The following is a 19,294-nucleotide window of genomic DNA, read 5'->3' on the forward strand; positions in this document are numbered from 1 at the left end:
ATGATGTCATGTCATGTTTTTTGGGCCAAGTTTAGGAGCAGAATATAGCCTACAAGTAAATGGACCAAGATGAAGTCTTTCATTGTTGTTGAGACTAAAATAGGTTAGTTCACCAACATCACTTGTGTGGCGACCCCGGGTAGGCGGAGATCCGGCGCTTTCCAAGATACAATAATGACGGCCCGTCCACAACATCTGTTCTATCGGCCATAAGTATTGAAACCCAGCAAGACTTGTCTTAAGTATTCAAATTGCTGGACAGTGTTGTACATGCTCCAACGACATTCATATAGATATCCATATACTATATACCCCCTGGCGAAATGTCATGAAGATATGACGGCCCGACAAAATAGATGCCTGGTGTACGACAGGTATCAGCGTGTCACCTCGACTTCACCGCCGGCTGACATGAGTTCAAAGACACGTACCGTCAGACAGACAGACGGACAGACAGGGCCAATCATTACTGTTACAACGACGTTACTCACACATGGCCTGTTTCGTGAGCGACGACAAAAGATGAGGAGAAGCCGTCCTCGTGGTTCAGGGTGCAGCTGCGCAGTGGATGGCACATGCCGGTCACCGGCGCGTAACCTAGGCAACGGAGAGAGAGAGAGAGAGAGAGAGAGAGAGAGAGAGAGAGAGAGAGAGAGAGAGAGAGAGAGAGCAGGGCACTGAAAATGAACTACCGTGCCAAAGGTCATGATGTTGCAGACACACTCAAAAGTAGGGATCGTGTCCTGTCTTTGGAGTGTGTAGTGCTAAAAGTGAATTGTGTGTCCATTGTCGATAGTGGTGTTCATAGTCTACATGGGCTGAAAAAAACGGGTTTACGGTTTAATTACTGACATAAGCGGCTGTGCTCCTCTTTTCCAGTACATGCGTTCGAGATTAAATGTCAAGTGTGATTAGATTGAAAAGATGGCATTCAAACCAAAAACACGCTGCAGTGTCATTATGACTAACCGTGTCTCGAACTATTGTGGGAAAGCGGTTTGTTAAGCGAAAAGGAGTTGTGGTTGTTTTTATCCGATATCATTATATACGCACAATCTCCTCCCTGGAAGTTTGCTGGCTATGTGTGAATTGCCTAACAGCCTTATTAAATACAGCGAGAACAATGGATGAATGCAGATGAGATGACCCATGCAGTGAGGGCAGTGTGAAGCGAGTATTTTTTCTGTCTTTGTGAAATATTGTTTTTCAGTCTGTGTTTCAAAGGCTGTTAACCGATTTCATGGATTTTGGAACTTTTTAGGGCGATTTTACGACTAAGCTTGTTTATAGCAATTACATGGATGAATCCACATTTGAATGAGGAAACGACAAACATACTCCTAGCAACGAATCTTCCCTTGGATGTACACGGAATATCTACGTGCTCTTAACTTGACAATAATAATTGTGTCCCTGGCTGCGATGAGCACAGATAAGAAGATGTCAGATTTTAATATAGCAGAGCCTTCGACAGTGCCAAGACATTGAGTGACTGCAATTTATTCAAAAGAGCCTGAAGCTCATATCCCAGCATGGCGGCCAATTGCCTTCCTACATCGCTTTACTGGAGCAAGGACGTACAAAAAAATGAATGATGAATCTAAATGCTGGTGGAGAAAAATGCAGCATGGAAGTTGTACACAGGCATCAAAGCGCACAGATCATAACGCAAGCTTGACGGAAAGAAGCCCAGCTTTGCCGACACGTAACAACAGTTGACACAGTAAACACAGCAGTCTAAGGTACAAGCAAAGGACAAACAACACAATAGAACTCGATCAAGAGATGTGCAGCGATGCAGCTTTGGTGCAATTTGTTTTGGGGGTTCAGAAGCACCATGTACCCCGACCCCACACACCCCAGACACACACTTTTTTTTTTGCAGAGGTGTGGGGGTGGCTGAGTTGGGCTTTCAAAGAAGCATCATGCTTTCTGAACAGGAGTAGAACAGTCTTTTGGCATGCAGGTAAAACAAAGCAGAAAATGCAAATCCTGATGGATGAGGATGATGATGTTGGTGATGGTAAAGGTCAAGATACTTCTAAAGACTGCAGGTTATTTACGGCGGTGGCTTTGCGGGTGAAAATGGCTGCAGAAAGGTAAGCTAAGCCAAGGCCAAAAAATATGTATTCTCTATAGACTAACGCTGTCCCCGTGATGGATCACAGGCCAGAAAGCATATTTATAGAACAAAGGGATGACTGAAAATGGATGTCGATGACTGTATGAGATAAATTGAATTACACGTACCTTCGTATGTACAGAACATAAAGCAATAGCCAGAGCACAAGACAGCACATGACACAAAAGTGCAGCGAATCACTTTTTGATCACTTTATCTGGCAGTCAGATAAAAGATGTTCTCTAGGAAAGTACGTACGTCGTTAATCATTACTTGTGTATGCAGGCGGTGCAGAGGTGCAGCAGCTACAGCACGCTAGGTCGCTACTCCAAGGAGTAGGGAAGCAGGTTAACCAGCTAACGTGAAGAAAAAGCTAACATCAACCCCTGACATGGGAATGTCAGGGTTTCTTTTGCTCGAAGGCTTGAATTCATTCAAAAGGATGAACGGTTTATAGCTCGTACACTTAGTATTAAATATGTCTCCACGTAGTCTGAACTGGCAACCCTCCCCCACACCCCCTCCCCCACCAAGTCTATATTTGGATACAAAATCTATCATCTCTCAGCAAAATCAGTCAGGAAAGTGCGATGTCTGCTTGTGAACCTCAAATAGGGGCCTGGCAAGGGCATGCTGCACCGCAGGTTGCCTTGGCAGCCGCGGTGTTGTGCTCACAACACCACCGCCGCCGTGGCAACCCGTGCAGGTGTCACAAGGAGACCAGGTAGTGTGGTCTTTGATCGCCGCCTTTGAATACGTGCGCTTTACAGTAAACGAAAATATAGCACAAGTCAGTGAGTCTGACAGGGTGGCCTTCGGAGAAGCGGCTTGTTCTTCTGGAACCCTGTTCTCGCAAAAATCGAAATGGTGGGGGTGGTTGCGCTGCGGCGATCAAATATTGGGGAGTTATTGGGACCTTCTGCTGCCATGTAGAGGTTCTCCTTTGGGAGTCATGTATGGTAGCGTCGGATGCACGGCTTTATCGTAGTTACGTCATACATGTGTCCTGTTAACATAAATAGAATGAAGTTCATTATTTGAAATTTAATTCAGACTGAACTTTGAACACAAAGTGGTTAAATTACAAGGATTACAACTTTGAATCAGTGTAATTGGTGTTAATGTATCTTCAAATCACACCATGACTATCACGTAAGCTTTTCAGAATGTTTTTTTCCCCCACATGCCATAAAACCTTCTTTTCAAAAATGTGAATTTAGATTTAAAAAGCAACATCAAGTCAGGTGTACAAAGAAGTGGTACTTCCTGTGTGTTTGAGGTCACCGCCTTAGGGTCACGACCTTACCTTGGGCTTGAAGTGGACTTGAAGGTCCCACTTTTTCTCACTTTAGATTTTTGCGAACGTTGCAGAAATCGGCAGTCGGTCTGCACAGGCCCTGGATCGAGAAGAGTACAGTACCTTGCATACCTGCGGGGCCAAAGTCTTGCCTGGTGAGGAAGATGGCGTGGTCGTGGTACTCTTCGTGGTCGGGGTCGCGCCGCTGCTGGGTGTTAGCCCAGCGGCACACCTGCTCCAGGCTGCGCGAAGGGTTACCGCGCTCTATCAGACTGATGGACTGGGACACACACACACACACACACACACACACACACACACACACACACACACACACACACACACACACACACACACACACACACACACACACACACACACACACACACACACACACACACACACACACACACACACACAGAGGGGGCAGAGGATTACAAACACAATCTGATTCAGGTTAATTGGACAAGCATGCTTTTATATGTAGAAATAGGATTTAGACTAGGTTGGTCTCTCTTCATGTAGAGATACAAAATAACAATACCAAAATAACAAAAAAGTTGACGGGTGTTCTTCAAAGTAAATAAATCGGCACGGCGCATGCTCATATCCGCAATGTTGACACACCCGTCAGCAGTGTTCACACACGCCGCCGCATGAAGTGTGTGTCCGGTGCACAACCCGACACTTTGAAAGCACGCAAGTGGAGGGTGAATCAGATGACTCAATACAAGAACAACAATTTTATCTCTCCACTCTGTAGACACGGAACACATAAAACCTTGAAGGACGTGTTCCCTTTTGCTAAACAGACAATCGCATAAAGAGTCTTTATTTCTTCGATTTTTCCTTTTCTATTGCGCTCCCACGCCAGCTCTCCAGACTGTGCTCTCAGCGGACTTGGGTCAATGTTCATCTCATTCAGACCAGCTCTCTCTGTGAGCGTCACGTTGTGGCCATGCTTTAGCGACCACACGATACGTGGCTACCACGTAGGCAGCAGCAGGCGCTTTCATGTTACAAATAGTGCAAACATACAGACTGCCGTGGGTTGCCAGAGTATTTGCATGCTTGGATAGAGAGACAGAAATATAAACCGAGGCCCATTGACAATCCGTCTCTATTTGTACAATGGCCTCGGAAGAGTTTACCTTAACCATTTGACCACCGGGGCGATAGTCTGCATAGGTGAAGGTTTACATTGTGGGGACTGGTTTCTTTCGATTGTTTTGGATTTGGGTTGTGTCATGTCAACAATCAATTACGTTGTGCGGACAGAGCTTGACTTGAGTTGAGAAAACACCACGGGGAAGTCATGTTAACGTTTCTTCCCTTTTGATACCGACTACGCAAAGAAAGTGTCTGGCCTCTCGCGTGACAGTAGGTGGCCGTTGCACTCACAACAAGCAGTCTCGGTTGTTCAAACATGATTCAAGCGCTGTTCATTTCACTTTAAACATGACCACTCCGTTTGACCACTTTGATGGAACCCTTGTGAATACACATGAAGGCTGATGTCATGTATCCAATTCCAAGGTGCTGTACAATTCATGTCTATTTTTAAAAAAGGCCCAGTGCGCACCTCATGTGTCGCCGGTCCTCACAGCACCCCCCGGGCTGTCAAACTGATTGGCTAACTGCACCATTTATCCCTCGTGAGACCAAAGGCGTAATATGGCTGTCTTCACAAAATCACCGGTCCAGATGTGCAGGGAGGATAGGGATAGGTTGTATTTTGATGAATGATGGAAAGGCCATCCCTGACTGACTGCAAAACAACATGCATGCTCCGCTTACGGGCATTAGATCCCCACAAAGGTCTGTTTAATGGACGTGCTATTCTAGAAGGTTATTTTGTGATATGGATCAGCCATGCAAGAGATGGGATAACTCGTGGAAATATCCCAAGAAATAAATGTCATTGAAAAACCGGAAAAACAATGCTTAACATTCATGACAGGGTAACAGAATTCTCTTTTATGTATGGATACACTGGCTTACCCACATAGGGAGCACACAGACTGTACTAAAGGCAAAGGTGGGCCTGGTTTGTTTTGTCCTTACCTGTCGGTACCCGACCATGATCATGCGCACAAGGACAATGTTGATGTTGGTTCCCAGAGAGTCGTCGTGGTAGATTTCATCCACCTGAGAACAGCAAGAGGACATGAAATTATCAATCTAACAAACCAAACCGAAGAAAGGGAACCCCGATTTCAGCACACAGACCCCCAAACTGCTGTAACACTTAAAAAAAAAAGATCAAAAAAATCGACCCTGACCCACAAAAGACCCAAAAAGCAAGAAAAGTATAGGGGTACCAGCCAAAACAGGAAAACAACCGACCTGACCTTTTTTAGACTACCTTCACCAGAGCCTGTTATAATTGGCATTCTCTAATTGATCACTTCTGGAAACTAGTGAAAAACATTCACATCCTGTGACCGGGGCATAGAGAATACAGAAATGAATCACTGTCATGGCACTGTGATCTAGCATTATGTAGCTACCTCAAATACGTGTGTCACATTGCATTGTGTTGCTGATGAGACAGAGCCACAGAGATGATCTTCATTAGGATGGGGCTTACAGATGCCAGGACATTTATCCGCCCTCAATTGCGATGGGGATTCGGGGGGCTAAAAAATGTCCATAAAAAAAGGAAATGTCGTTGTTTCCTTAAAAAGGGATAATGATTCACTTGAAGACTGATATACCTTGTAGTGGCAGAAGACTCGGAGCGGACGCGTGGGAGAAGGATTACACATTGGTCCACATTAAATCACAAAATAGCCACTCAACAGAAGCTGTGTGTGTTAACACAGACTGGGTTGGAGAAATGTGTGCTTGGGCCAAGCCTCTGGTGCCAGAGGGAAGGTTGTTGTTTTTTTTGTCTCTAATTCGTCCAGCCTCTCTGAGAGAGGCACTGGGATTCTGGTTGAAGTGTGCCGTATCTTGTTAAGACACTGGCAGCCCTCCAGTAAGGCCGGGCTGTATTATGCAACCACGCACAAGAACTCTGGCCCCAGAACGTAATGCCAGTTGGCTTCATGGTAACAGGCTCCCGATGGAGAAGGGAAAAACGCAGATTCCAGCAGAGGCTCCAAAGTCAAATTTCCATTTGAGGGGCCTACAGTGTTCTGCCTGCGATCCTCTTTTTAATTATCGTCATTCAGGACACTCCCCCTCCCCCCGGTATGCCATTGGAGCAAATTTTTTAGGTCAACGGGTCACCTAGTTAGGCCCATGTGCGGTTATGGATGGTGATTATCAACATGCCAAACGGGCTGTATCTCAGACAGTAAACATGAGGGTGCTTAAGGTTCACAGAGTGCTCTGACATTCCTCCACGTGACTGTTAAACCGGCCATTGAGAGGAAACACATGTTTCACCAACCTTTGCCTTCTGTTTCCCTTAAGAGGCAAGTCAGTCCGTTTTACATTCGGTGGGGCGACAGAGGCACGCCGTTCGCTTTTGCTGATGTGAAGCGATGCGCGGGTCGAAAATTAAAACGTCACTGTCATACCGCTGCTCCATATCATTATGCTGTGTAGCGTGCAGAACCTGTACTCCTCTCGGAAGGGGGTGAGAAATCGGGATACCTTTAAAGAACAGCCGCATCCCCAAGAAAATCGCCAAAATAATAAAGCGACTTCTAAGGCCAGAGATATTCTAGCTTTTCCCCCACGTGTTCGCGCAGCCGACTACGACCTGAACTGAATTATTCACATACATGCTGCTGCTTTTGCGTGTGACTGGAGGATTGCTTCCAGGGCACACCAGAGTACTTGGACCGTTTAGAACTTGAACCAAGATTTGCAGGATATAAACATTAAACATGGCAACACTCCACAAGGTTACCATCTTGTTAATCTTGTTTATGATGTCTTGTTAAGTCTATTCGCTTGCCCTTCAAAACTGACCGCCAGCGTTGACGTGCTGCTGACACGCTAACTGACCCCTGACCCCTGTCACAACCCCAAACTGCGGGGCCCTAAATGCTCGCAGGAAACGCCAGGCAGCCATCATAGCCCACGCAAACGCGTTGCTACAGCAGGTATAACTCCAACCGAAGCGATTGCCTGTGGAAGGTTGAATGTGTCTGGTATTTCAATGTCTGGCAACAGCTGCTCTAGTACTGCGGAAGTGGCCCGCCCTGGCCGTGGCACTCGGCGTTCGCTCAGAGGTACAAGGCAACTTTCGAGGAGTTGTAAGGAAATATTCCATTCACAGAAGCCAATTCAGCGAAATGAAAGGAGCACAGAATCCTCGTTGAAAAAACTTTCAGGGAGGAAGGTAATAGCGCGATTTTATTTTTGTTAGTTTCATGCAGATCAAAACATCGATTTTTTTTAAATATTTTTTTATTTCCGAAGGGTTTGAGAGATCATCAGCTGTCCCCACGGTCTTCCGATCGCTCCGGACAGAATGTCCCGGCCGGTGGAGGTAGGCGAGGGGCCGAGCCCACGCACTATAACACAGGAGATAATTAAAAAGCCAGGGAACGCACGGGGGAGTTTTGGAAAAAGCAGGGCCCGTAATGACCCCAAACGAGCCTAACAGCTGTGCTTCTCCAGGCGTTCAGATATCCCTGGCTGGCTCAGGGTGCGGCATCACGTCGATGCGGACCAAGCCCCCCCCCCCCCCCCCCCCTGTAGAGCCCCTCAAACAACACGCCCATTGTGCGGCTGGGGCACGGCGGCAGTCTCCTCGCTTGGCCCTGAGCAGACAGGATGTTCAGTAATCAATCTCCTTGGGGGGGAGGGGGTGTAGGGAGATGGGGGGGGAAGGGATCCTTCTCCAGGTGGTGCTTCTAACGCACTGGGTCCTGCGAGCCACTGTGAAGGCCTTCTGAGGGGAGGTAAAGGTGGAGGGTGGAGGTTGGTGAGTAGGAACGCTGTCGGAAGGGGGCACACCTTAAGATACGATATACGATTATAAGACGATAAAGACAAGTGAAATTTTCCTTCTGAAAGTCGGAAACGTCGTCTTATCTTGTTGAGTAGAGGTCACTACCAGACAATCTGCAATGAAGTGTAATACCTGAGACAACTCCCTCTCCCTCTCTCCTCTGTTTCTCTCTCTCTCCCTCCCCCATTCAGTCTCTCCCTCCCTCTCTCTCAAACTGTCTGCTGGATTAGCAGCAGAGCTCAGAGAGCCAAGTGCTAGACACTACTTATCAGAGTAATCAACTGAGCTCATTAAACCCCCATAACACGTTCTACTCTCACTTATCCACTCAAAGTACGTTTAACTTAATTGCCTATTTTTTTGTTCTCCAAACAAACATCTTTTCTCACACTGAACGGGCGGACGTGCTATAGCACTTGCTAGCGCCGCGGCGTGCTAGCCGGCTATCGGTGCCAGTGTGAGAGCGCTCCTCTCAGCTCTCACGCTCCACTTCCCCGTTAGCCGCGGAGCGCTAATCACACCTCCATGCTGGACCCAAACGGTAACTGTTACAGAGTGAAACCTAGGGGAAATCTCCCCTGGTGGGACTTGTGTGCCCCCCCCCCCCCCCCCCCACTGCAGTAAGCAGATTATGGTGGTAGGAGCTGGTGGAACCTGTAATGAATGAGTCCCCCCTTTCTTTCTTCTGTAATCTCCACAACAGCTCATGCCACGGTGGAGGACCAGGAAGTGCCGCGGCATGTGTGGCAAGGTCCACATTGTCAAGAGAGACGAGGCCACCGGTCCGTAGAGGTACTCTCACCCGAAACGGTACGAGATGGTGCCTCGTATGTGGAGAGAAAGCGTGTGCATACTAATGCGATGTGTGATCGATGGGTGAAGTTGAATGAACACGTTCGATGTCTTACTCCAACTCGCTTTTTTTATTGTGACCCTTGGGATGTGATGTCACATGACGCAACGAGCTGGTTTCGTTGCATGAACGTGAACAGTGGAAGGTTTCTTTTCTAGTGGCTGAACCCCTCGAGCGCGAACAAACGCACGCCTGCACGCGCGCGCGCATGCACACACACAATGCACACACACAACCGCACACACAGTATCAGTCAAGTTTAGTTAAGGTGTTTCATTTCATGATGGTGTGATAACCTTTCCCTTTCTCTTTTTGTATACTCTCTCTCTATCGAGTCGATATTCCTCATGTCTCCCAAAGGACTCCATGAGTCTATCAGGGCAGTAGATTGAAAAGCCATTCAACCTCAACAGTCAGGTGTTTTTCAACTCAAAGCCGAAACGCTACCATGTTCCGATTCCCCCAAGGTCCGAACATGACATCCAACCTCGTAGGCACGGCGACGATACACACAAGAGGCTTACCCTTAGCGCCTTGAGGCACCACCACTCACTCACAGTAAAGGCCACCTCGGATACACAAAGTAAACCGCCACCAAGGACCAAAGCGGTGTTCAGACGCCTTATGTACGTACTATGTTCATGAGAGTCAGCACGTAGTTCTGCACGTGCTCCTTGCCGTGGAAGCGCACCACCGAGTCGTCCACGGCCAGCAGCACCTCGATGTTGTAGTCGTTCTTCTTGGTGTGCCTCCGCTTGCGCTCCGTCTCCGTCAGCTGCTGCTCCACCAGGTCCAGGGTGGCCGGCAGGTCGGCGATGCCGAAGTCCGCCACTGAGGAACGAGAAACAAACGCACCCGTGCGTGTTTTTATCATGGTGTTGTTGTGAATTGTAGAATTGCGCGGCTTGTTAAAGGTGACATATTGTACCGCCATCCGTGAGTGTGATTAGCCGTGACAAGCCGTTTTGAATTTCTGCCTCTTGTGACATCACAAGTGGGCGTGTCCACCTAGATGTAGCAAACGTTGCACATCTATCTGTCATACATCTAGGAGGACACGCCCTCTTGTGACGGCTAATAACACCCACACCTGGTGGTCTAATATGTCACCTTTAAGGGTGCTGTAGGTAAGATCTGAGAGCCGTTATTTTTGTGTCACATTTGTGTGACATTTCGGACCAATCAGGGCATCTCTTCCGTTATTGATTTCGGGGAAATACATTTTGCCTGTCAGCCACATGTGTTTCAGATGACACCTCACTCAATGGGGAGTGAGGGAGCAGAGAGGGAGAGGGTCTTTTTAGATTGTTTACTTTCAAAAACGTTCTCTCGTCCCCTGTCTCTGCACCACCCATGACTCTTACCCACAGCAGCTTTCACCTGACAGTGAGGGTAATCACTTGTGGATCATCCGACCCACACTCGACAAGGAGGAACCCGCATGGTTAGAGATCATTTTTTCTATAACAATAACGACGATGATGTTGATGAGGAGGATGATGATGACCATGATTAAATGCTTAAATGATTGAAGCGATTACTTTTGTGCTCATTCAATTGGATTCGCTGCGCACCCTCCAGCAATGCTTCAGGGCCACACCAACATCGCATTACAATCATGAGCTAACCAATTATCTGCATGGGGAGGAGACAATGACCTTAACACAGAACACGCTAGACAAATGATGTGAGAGTGTTTGGAGTGTTTACGCCGATGTGCTCAGTTAAAGCACATTAGAGGTTCAACAACCACAGTACAGGGTTTATATAGAGGTTATTACATTTATAAATCACCAAAGTTAAATAACTAATGTTTTTATATTGTGGAATATCGGCAAAGATATACGCCAATAGCGACTTATATCTGCAATAGGCCATTATCGGCTGATGAAATTGACCGACCGGTACATTGGTCGGGCTCTAATAAACCTCAATCAGTTGGAACTTGAGAAATGTCATGACCCAAGAGAATCACTAGCTAAATGCCAAATATGGAGACACATCATAGATTGCATTCAGGATGTAAGAAGCCTACGCTCGCTTTAATGCAGTACAACATGAAGCTGGGAATAAAAATGAAGAAGTGGCTTCAAATTCAAACTATATCCAATATAAGGTCAAGCAGAGCTCACCGGGGGGATACAGACTACATCTGTTATTGTGTCATCCAACGTTAAAGGTTAAATTATATATACATCCCCATCTAGTAGGAATCGTATGCAATTCCAGGAGAAGGAATTGCAGCAGGAATACCTGATGCCTGTATTTCCCTACCTCCCAAAGCCCTACTCCTCCTCCTGTGTGTTCTCATGACAACCACGCTGGTTCCTTGTCTGATTGAGGTCATCGCCCATCCACACAATAGGGACAATAAGGACCCAAAAGAAGACACCCGCACGCACACACGCGCGCAGACACGCACACCCGCACGCCCGCACACATACACAGATGCCCCTGTTTTTCCAATGACAGCGTACGCTGACGTCTTACCTTCATTGTGGAGGTCCTCCTTTTTCTGGCCCGGCTCTCGCTTGATGGCAGACCTGCGGTAGACCACGTGGACACGCCCCTTCATCTCCACGTTCTGCTGGCCTTTCTCCAGGGGCTCGATGAAAAACTCCCCGTTATCAGTCCGGATCAGACCTGCCTGGAAAAAAAAGTGTGGGAAGGAAGAGAGAGAGAGAGAGAGAGAGAGAGAGAGAGAGAGAGAGAGAGAGAGAGAGAGAGAGAGAGAGAGAGAGAGAGAGAGAGAGAGAGAGAGAGAGAGAGAGAGAGAGAGAGAGAGAGAGAGAGAGAGAGAGAGAGAGAGAGAGAGAGAGAGAGAGAGAGAGAGAAAACCATCTGAATCAGTCCACCAAACCCTGTTTTCCCCCCATATTTTCTTGAAAGGTCATTATTGTGTGGGGGCCTGTAATTACAGTGTGCCTTAATCAATAGGGAGTTCTGTATGAAAAAAGGGCTGTAAGTGAGGGGGAAATGACGCAGGTAGACATCGTTTTGTGGGATTCAGCAGCCTGGTCAATTTCCAAAAGCACTCCACACACACAACACTGGGTCCATTCCATAAGGTTCTTCTTTCCCGGGCGAGCCGACTCCTTGATAGTTTGTGAATATCGATTTCTACTCTCTGAACTGTTTGTCTCTCTATTTATACAAACATGCACATTGTAGCGCCATAGTGCAAAGCATATCCATGCTAGTATAGTGTATTTATTAAAATATGCATTCATTTCAATGACTCAAGTCTCTCTTGACCATGGAACAGGATCCACCTTGCAATGACCCCGGGAACGATCCCGACCTGCGGTTTTGCAGCGAACACGCTGTTCCCCCCTCTTCTCTTTCAACCCACTCTCCTGGCTTTCTGCTGCGCTGTCCATAAAGGCCTAACCAATGTATTTTATGCATATTCGTCAAAGCACTGCTGGTGCCAGAGGATGCTTACAATAGCGGGGCTTGTAATCCTGGCCTGTTGGCGCTGGCACGGCGACAGTGTGAGTGTTTCCTAACCTGTATAATGTTGGGTTTTCCTCGACAGGTCCCGCCAAGGCAAAGAGGGAAAAATCAGCTGTGGAGCGAGGAGGGGGATGATGCAACGGGGATGCGAGCGGCGCTGGCAAAGTGTGTTATTAAAGGGAGGGAACGGAAGGAGTGTCTCATACAGGCATTTTCAGTCAATAGGATGATTCACGTAAGTGAGTTGCAGCGGAAATAATGACCAAACTTATCTGTGAAATCTGAACTTTTTTTTTTTATAACTGCTGCTATTTCTAATCAAAATGGCAATGGAAATGTATTTAGTATCGCCGTGAAAGCAATCTTGAATACAGAATGATTGCATGATTTTCAATCTGTGGTTATTGACAATATTCTGTAAACTGCAAGCTGGGTTTCGCTGAAGCATACTATATGTTGACTATAAAATGGTATGCAAAGCCTTGGTTTGCAGTGCTATGCATGCAGAACAGAATTGTATTTGGGAGACTAAATGTGTTTACAAGTGACAAGTGCCAAATTCAACATTACGCCAATCAAATTCAACTCTGCTTGACTTTAATACAAATAAAGGTAAGTGCCATGGTCCTTTTCCCCGAATTTCCCCCAAAATCATTACCTGTAGTTTGACATAGTTACCCCCATTACCTCCTTCGAGTCAAGCTTTTGTTGTTGGTTTACTTTATATACCAAAAGGATACATTATGGCAGATGTCAGTGTGCTAGATTCACAGGCAGTCGGTCGGATTATTCAGTCGTGGGCAAGGGTGTCTCACAGTGGTGGGTCGAGTTTACTTTAGTGGGTGCACTGAGTTTCCTCTGCTCCGCTCGCATTCATAGTACTCTCTGTCGCACGCTCGCTGTGGCACCTATTCGCTAGGAACACACACGACAACGTTTGTTAAGTATTCTGTCACAACCAGTGAAAAACAATTGCGGGAGTGAAAGTTCTGTCCCAAAACTATATTGTTGTGTAACCCTGCACATTTGAAAGTTGACATACGTGTGTATACCTGCGTATTACATCAACAGGTCGATGCCTCAGCCCAGCCCTATTCTTCTGATTGTTTAACACTCTCTCTCAGACACGCATGTCTTGGATTTGATGACATCCATCCATCTCCATCCCAGAACTAAAAATAATCCTTAATTCCCTGCATCAAGGCTTAGCCCAAAAACAACAGTCTCTCTGTCTATCACAAGCAAGAAAAAAATGCTCTGTGATTTTCGGCTCTGGAAATGATCTGCCTCCCCTGATGAGGCTGGCTCGACTCCGAGCTCAAAGCACATCATCCCCAGCCACCACTGAAATTAGCCCCATTTGCAGTGTGGCTGAACGCCAAAACACCCCAATTAACAGTTTCAAAATTCCAGGTGACAAAATGACCCGTCACACACATAAAACAACCCCATTCTCCACGAGGCAGACATTGTTTATCATTACACCTGTCTTTAAACACATGTTCTCCCTCTAATTATAACAACGTCAGCCTCTGTAGAGTTGTCTGCACTCTCCACTGCTTCACATTAGTATCACTCAACCGACCAACTCATGTTCGATGTATTAAGGATATCAGCCATGGCCTAGTGATCAGTGAGCCAGTGTAGATATGGACCTGCTCTGTTTCCTTTCTGGTGCCGACAGACCTTGTACTGATGCAAATTAGATAGACCTAATCCCTTAAGCACACCAATGTACCAAATTTAGAAAATAACCACAACCTTGTATAAAGGTGGACATTTGAATATGTACAATATATCAAACCCTCACTTTCATTCAGCAAACTCAAGCAGTTGTTGAGTTCATCCCATTTTTGCTTCAGCGCACACATGCCCTAAATAACGCGACATCCCTATGGACCAACACATCTGGAGAGGACCATTAATGGCTATACTGTCCCCAACTAGGCAACAAACACATGATTGACTTGTCATTAAACCGGCACAATGTAACTTTTTTTATGCAGCTATTTACTCCCTTATTTATATCTGAACTACAAGGTTTCACAAGAATAAAATGGGCCCATGAAGGGAATTTTTCCCTACAAATCAGTTTATGGTTCCCATAAAAATGACGACGTCAGCTTTGTCCCATAGAATGTCACGGCATGTGTTAATTGTAAATGTAGAAAAACAAACAACAACATTTTGGGATTTTAATGAGTTAACGTTAAAAAACATTCTGGTGTTCCCAGGCTGGAAGTCAAGCTTGCAGAATACATTTAGTAAACAGCTGAATGCACGATTCAAGGAACTAGAAGTTGCTAATAGGCAAACATGATTAGTGCAGGTTTTATTTTAGAGGTTGAAGCCAAGCTTGCCTTGCTTACAATGTTTTGTTTTTGAGACCGTTTCATCTGTCCTCTCTACTTTCATCCTCCTTCTCTCGCTCTCTCTCTGTGGAGACCCAGCAGAGAGTAAACAGTAGAGAGGAAAACAGTGTTGGCCCAAAAGCCAGCCGTAGACACTGTGGCGTTGGCAGATGCATTGATGTGGTTTGGTCAAAATTGGTCATCTTTTACACCACCTCAGGGGAGAAACACGATCGGGATGAGATACTACTGCACCGTTCACTCTTCATTAAAGGTACCGTGAACAAACAACAATCTAAAAAATGGGAAGATAGTGCCACGAACCAGTGTCTGGCCGGAGCAATGTGATGCAGAGACATTACTGTCACCGCTGTCATTTTTGCATCTTAACCTGCAATTTGTGGCCTTATTTTCTCTTTTTTTCCAAACATATGATTTGCGCACACGGCAATCTCTTTTGGTGAATCACAGAGCCACCGAGAATGAATCCTCATTTTCTCAGACCTCTCTGAGACACTTTTCCCCTCAGCCATATTTACATAGACGCTATTATCAAATCGATATGACATGACACACACGCGTACGCACAAGTGGCACATAAAATAGCCACTTGGCGCTCTAGAAGATATGGCCGTTCCTCAAGGTTTATAATAATAATCAGCAAACTTCATTACACTGCAACACCTTTATATCAGTGGAGTGGGGAAAATCAAGCAGGTCCTCTGCCATGGAGAATGCCTTGCTGCACCGCCATGTTTCTATGGTAGCCAGGAAAGGACAAACGCACTCATGTTTTGACATTTCTGGAATCATACAGGCCAATATGCCAATATACCTTCTCCAACAACATAGAGGTGTGTGTGTGGATGGGGCGCTATTCAGTCGGTTGCAATATTCATCCTCAGAGCTAGATGCCACTAAATCCGACACACTGTCCCTTTAAGGCTCAATAGCTGTGGTGATGATAGAGATTTGGGGACATGGACCTATACAGACAGTTTCTCCAATTAAACCTTTATATTGGTTGGTTGCCGTCATAGATCACTGATAGATTACCCGGTCCCATGCGGCTGGGCGCGGACCACAACAGCCACTAAACCATCCCAGCTTGCCCAGCTATACTTTTATATTTCTTAAGACATAAGCCATAGGTCCTGCCCATGAGGATTAAAGATTTTGGGGGCTTTTCTCCGTCTCAATTCGCAGCAGACATGTCTACAGCCCGGACCCTTACCTTAAAAAAACAAGGCTCAAAAAACTAAAACTTCATTATGCAGTTACTGAAACAGGCCGTCTATAAAACACACAGGACGGCAACAATTGAAAATGAGGTACACAAATAGTCCTCCCTCATAACCCTCAGCTGCTGTTGCTAGGCGGTTTCCTCCCCGTATCCCGGGATGGGACACAGAAATAGCTTCCTTTCCTGAGCGGGAAGTAATCCCGGCACTCGTGTTTCCATCACGCAGGAAATTCAATCGCCCATCTCTCTGTCTCTCTGCACGGATTCCCAAAGCATGAGCACATCCAGCGCATCGTCATGGCTGTCTGCCTGCCACTACTCTCCCTTTACGTAATGCAATACCAGAGAAATGCACCTTTTCTCCCGCTAACGACGCTTGTAAGATGGACATGAGCGCGACCAATGGCGTCGGGCGAGCCAAGCTAAGCGGCCGGCCTCATCGGGGTATTAGCTGCAAAAGAAGCCCGCTTAACTGAGATATGATGTAATTGGATGGATCGCTCGGCTGGGACTAGCTATTAGAACGCTATAACAGGAGCTGAATTTAATTCAACCAGTGTTTGGTGGCTGACGCAAGGTGCGAGCGGCCACGGGCCAAGGTATCTCGCTGAGGGACCGACTGAATTCTAAGCACTGCCAAAGGAAATGGCAAATCGGATGGACTGGCCCGCGGGGAATCGTTCCTCGTTCTGTCCTTTCTCAAAAGGGCCACATGTCTGGGACGTAATTAATCAATAGCACATTTCAAACGTCTCCCTCGTTGGGGAGTGCAGTTGTTATTTTTCCTCGAAGTCCAATGCTTCTTCCTCCTTCGTTAAAAACAGGTTCTCCACCAGGGCCTCGCACACAAACACACACACAGTCACACACGCACGCACACACAAACACTCACTCACACGCATACGCACACGCGGGCGTACGCACACACATACGCAGACAAACACACACGCACCACAACCCCCATCACACCTCATTATTTGCACTGCCGGTGACTCTGCCCCCCCCAACTACCCCCCCCCCCCCCCCCCCCCCCCCCCTCAACTTCGAACGCTCACCCAAAAAGAAATCCCCCCACTGCGAGCACAGACATGTCTATGTTGACGTTGGCTCGGGCTCAACAAAAAAACATGGCCTACACCCCCCCCGCCGCCCACCCTACCATACAACCCCATCAGCCCCCACCACACACCACCCCAAAACCCCTCTAACGGGAGGATCTGTCTGCGTCCTTGAAGGAGAGAGAGAGACAGAGAGCAAGGGGGAGAGGGAGAGAGAGAGAGAGAGAGAGAGAGAGAGAGAGAGAGAGAGAGAGAGAGAGAGAGAGCAAGGGGGAGACGGAGATAGAGAGAGAGAGTGAGCCAGGGGGAGACGGAGAGAGAGAGAGAGAGAGAGAGAGAGAGAGAGAGAGAGAGAGAGAGAGAGAGAGAGAGAGAGAGAGAGAGAGAGAGAGAGACCCCGCCCTCCTCCCTCATCCTCTATTTCCGACTGCCCTGTCACCCCCCCCTGACATCATCTGACAGGCTACAACACAGGCTCCTAGGGCCCCTGAAGGCGAGGGCCGCGCTTTGTGCTGGCGCGGGGGACTGCGGTGTGCCTGCGTGCGTCAGTGGGCTGCATCTCCCTCCGTTTCCTTTCTTCTTCTTTAATGATGTGGGACCTGCGGCGTAGGATTAGTTTGAACCTTCTGCTGGGAGGGTGGGCTGGGGGGGGGCTGGGGCTCCCCTAGGCAACAGTAAAGTGTAATTTCCTGCATTCTGGTGTACCAATTTCTCCCTCATCTTCTGCATCAATTGCTAGTGGCGTCTTTATTTATTTAAAGCAAAACATAAAAGTCAGGCCCCAGAAGCCAATTCAAAATGGATCAAATATAATGCAGTGAGGCGTTCAGGAGATCTGTTTCGCTTTCAATATGAAGTCTCCTGTTGATCAACTTGCTCATTAAGAGTTATTCCTGCGGAGTTAGCACACAAATACGGGCATGATTACCACTTGCACACCTTGTGTCTTTTGTTTGGTCTCTTTGTGGTTTTGTGACTCAAAAAAAGGTCCAGAGCTGAAGAAAAGAAGACCCGCCCTTGTCTGGGGGCATTGTTGAGTCTATGAGTAACGTATAGGTTTTTTTTCAAAATGAAAGTCCTCTGCTGCTTTTACGTTGGTACATATTCCATTTCCACCGCCAAACCGCACCACTGACCGCGTCAGCCAAACACCTAATACTACCTCGTCCCGACAAAAAGACAGAAATCAAAACACAACGCTGATATGAACCGATTCATTAATTGCAGAGCGATGAACCATTGTGACCGTCTATCGATCCGATGTGCTTCCCCTCTGCTATCTCTCTGTGGTCGCGGTTCTGTGAGGGCCTGGAATGAGGGCATGGAATCACCGGAAGGCGATGGTGTCCAAAGTCGATACGAGTCGATGCGCGTTGGTTCTCGGCCCTGTGTTCTCTGTGTATAACATCAGGGATGGATGTGAAGCTAGGTGATGCTAGCTAGTGTGAGCATGGAAGCTTTTGCTGGCTTCCGTGCGTTGAGGGCCAATGTATGTGGTACAAAAAAAGGCTTTAATCTACTGCTTAACTGCTTTGAGCTATAAACCATGTGTGTGTGTGTGTGTGTGTGTGTGTGTGTGTGTGTGTGTGTGTGTGTGTGTGTGTGTGTGTGTGTGTGTGTGTGTGTGTGTGTGTGTGTGTGTTTGTGTGTGTGTGTGTGTGACTGCTTGCTTGAGTGTGTGCCTGCGTGTGTGTTTGAATGTAAGTACATACACACACGATCACACAGACATACAATGTATTAATGGTCAAAACCGTAACCATGGAACACACTAGAAGATCTATAGCATGAATCTCACATGAAGCATAAAGTTTTGCCCTTAACGAACGATATTCAAAACTGTTCAGAGTCTGCACTAGTCTGTGCAAAAACAGGGCCCCGGGTCACTCAGTCTGGACTGTGGGCCCATGTGGTCTTGTAGTGTGAGCCTGCGGCCGGACAGAGCCGTCCCGGTTCCGGAGCGCTCAGAGGGTGATCCTGTAGTTCAGGCTGGATAACAACA

General features: G+C 47.1%; 1 protein-coding gene across 1 annotated transcript in view; it reads right to left on the reverse strand.

Moving 5' to 3' along the window:
* Positions 1–19,294, reverse strand: part of LOC130371810 (A disintegrin and metalloproteinase with thrombospondin motifs 14) — a 44,974-nt gene that overhangs the window by 23,619 nt on the left and 2,061 nt on the right. The window contains exons 3-7 of the mRNA XM_056577677.1: positions 11,675–11,831; positions 9,819–10,015; positions 5,484–5,567; positions 3,543–3,699; positions 492–597 (exon numbers count right to left, since the gene is read on the reverse strand). Coding sequence (XP_056433652.1) covers positions 492–597; positions 3,543–3,699; positions 5,484–5,567; positions 9,819–10,015; positions 11,675–11,831 — 701 coding nt within the window. The remainder of the gene's footprint in view (positions 1–491; positions 598–3,542; positions 3,700–5,483; positions 5,568–9,818; positions 10,016–11,674; positions 11,832–19,294) is intronic.

The sequence above is a fragment of the Gadus chalcogrammus genome, chromosome 18 (genome assembly GCF_026213295.1).
Source record: "Gadus chalcogrammus isolate NIFS_2021 chromosome 18, NIFS_Gcha_1.0, whole genome shotgun sequence".
In the NCBI taxonomy this organism is placed as follows: Eukaryota; Metazoa; Chordata; class Actinopteri; order Gadiformes; family Gadidae; genus Gadus; species Gadus chalcogrammus.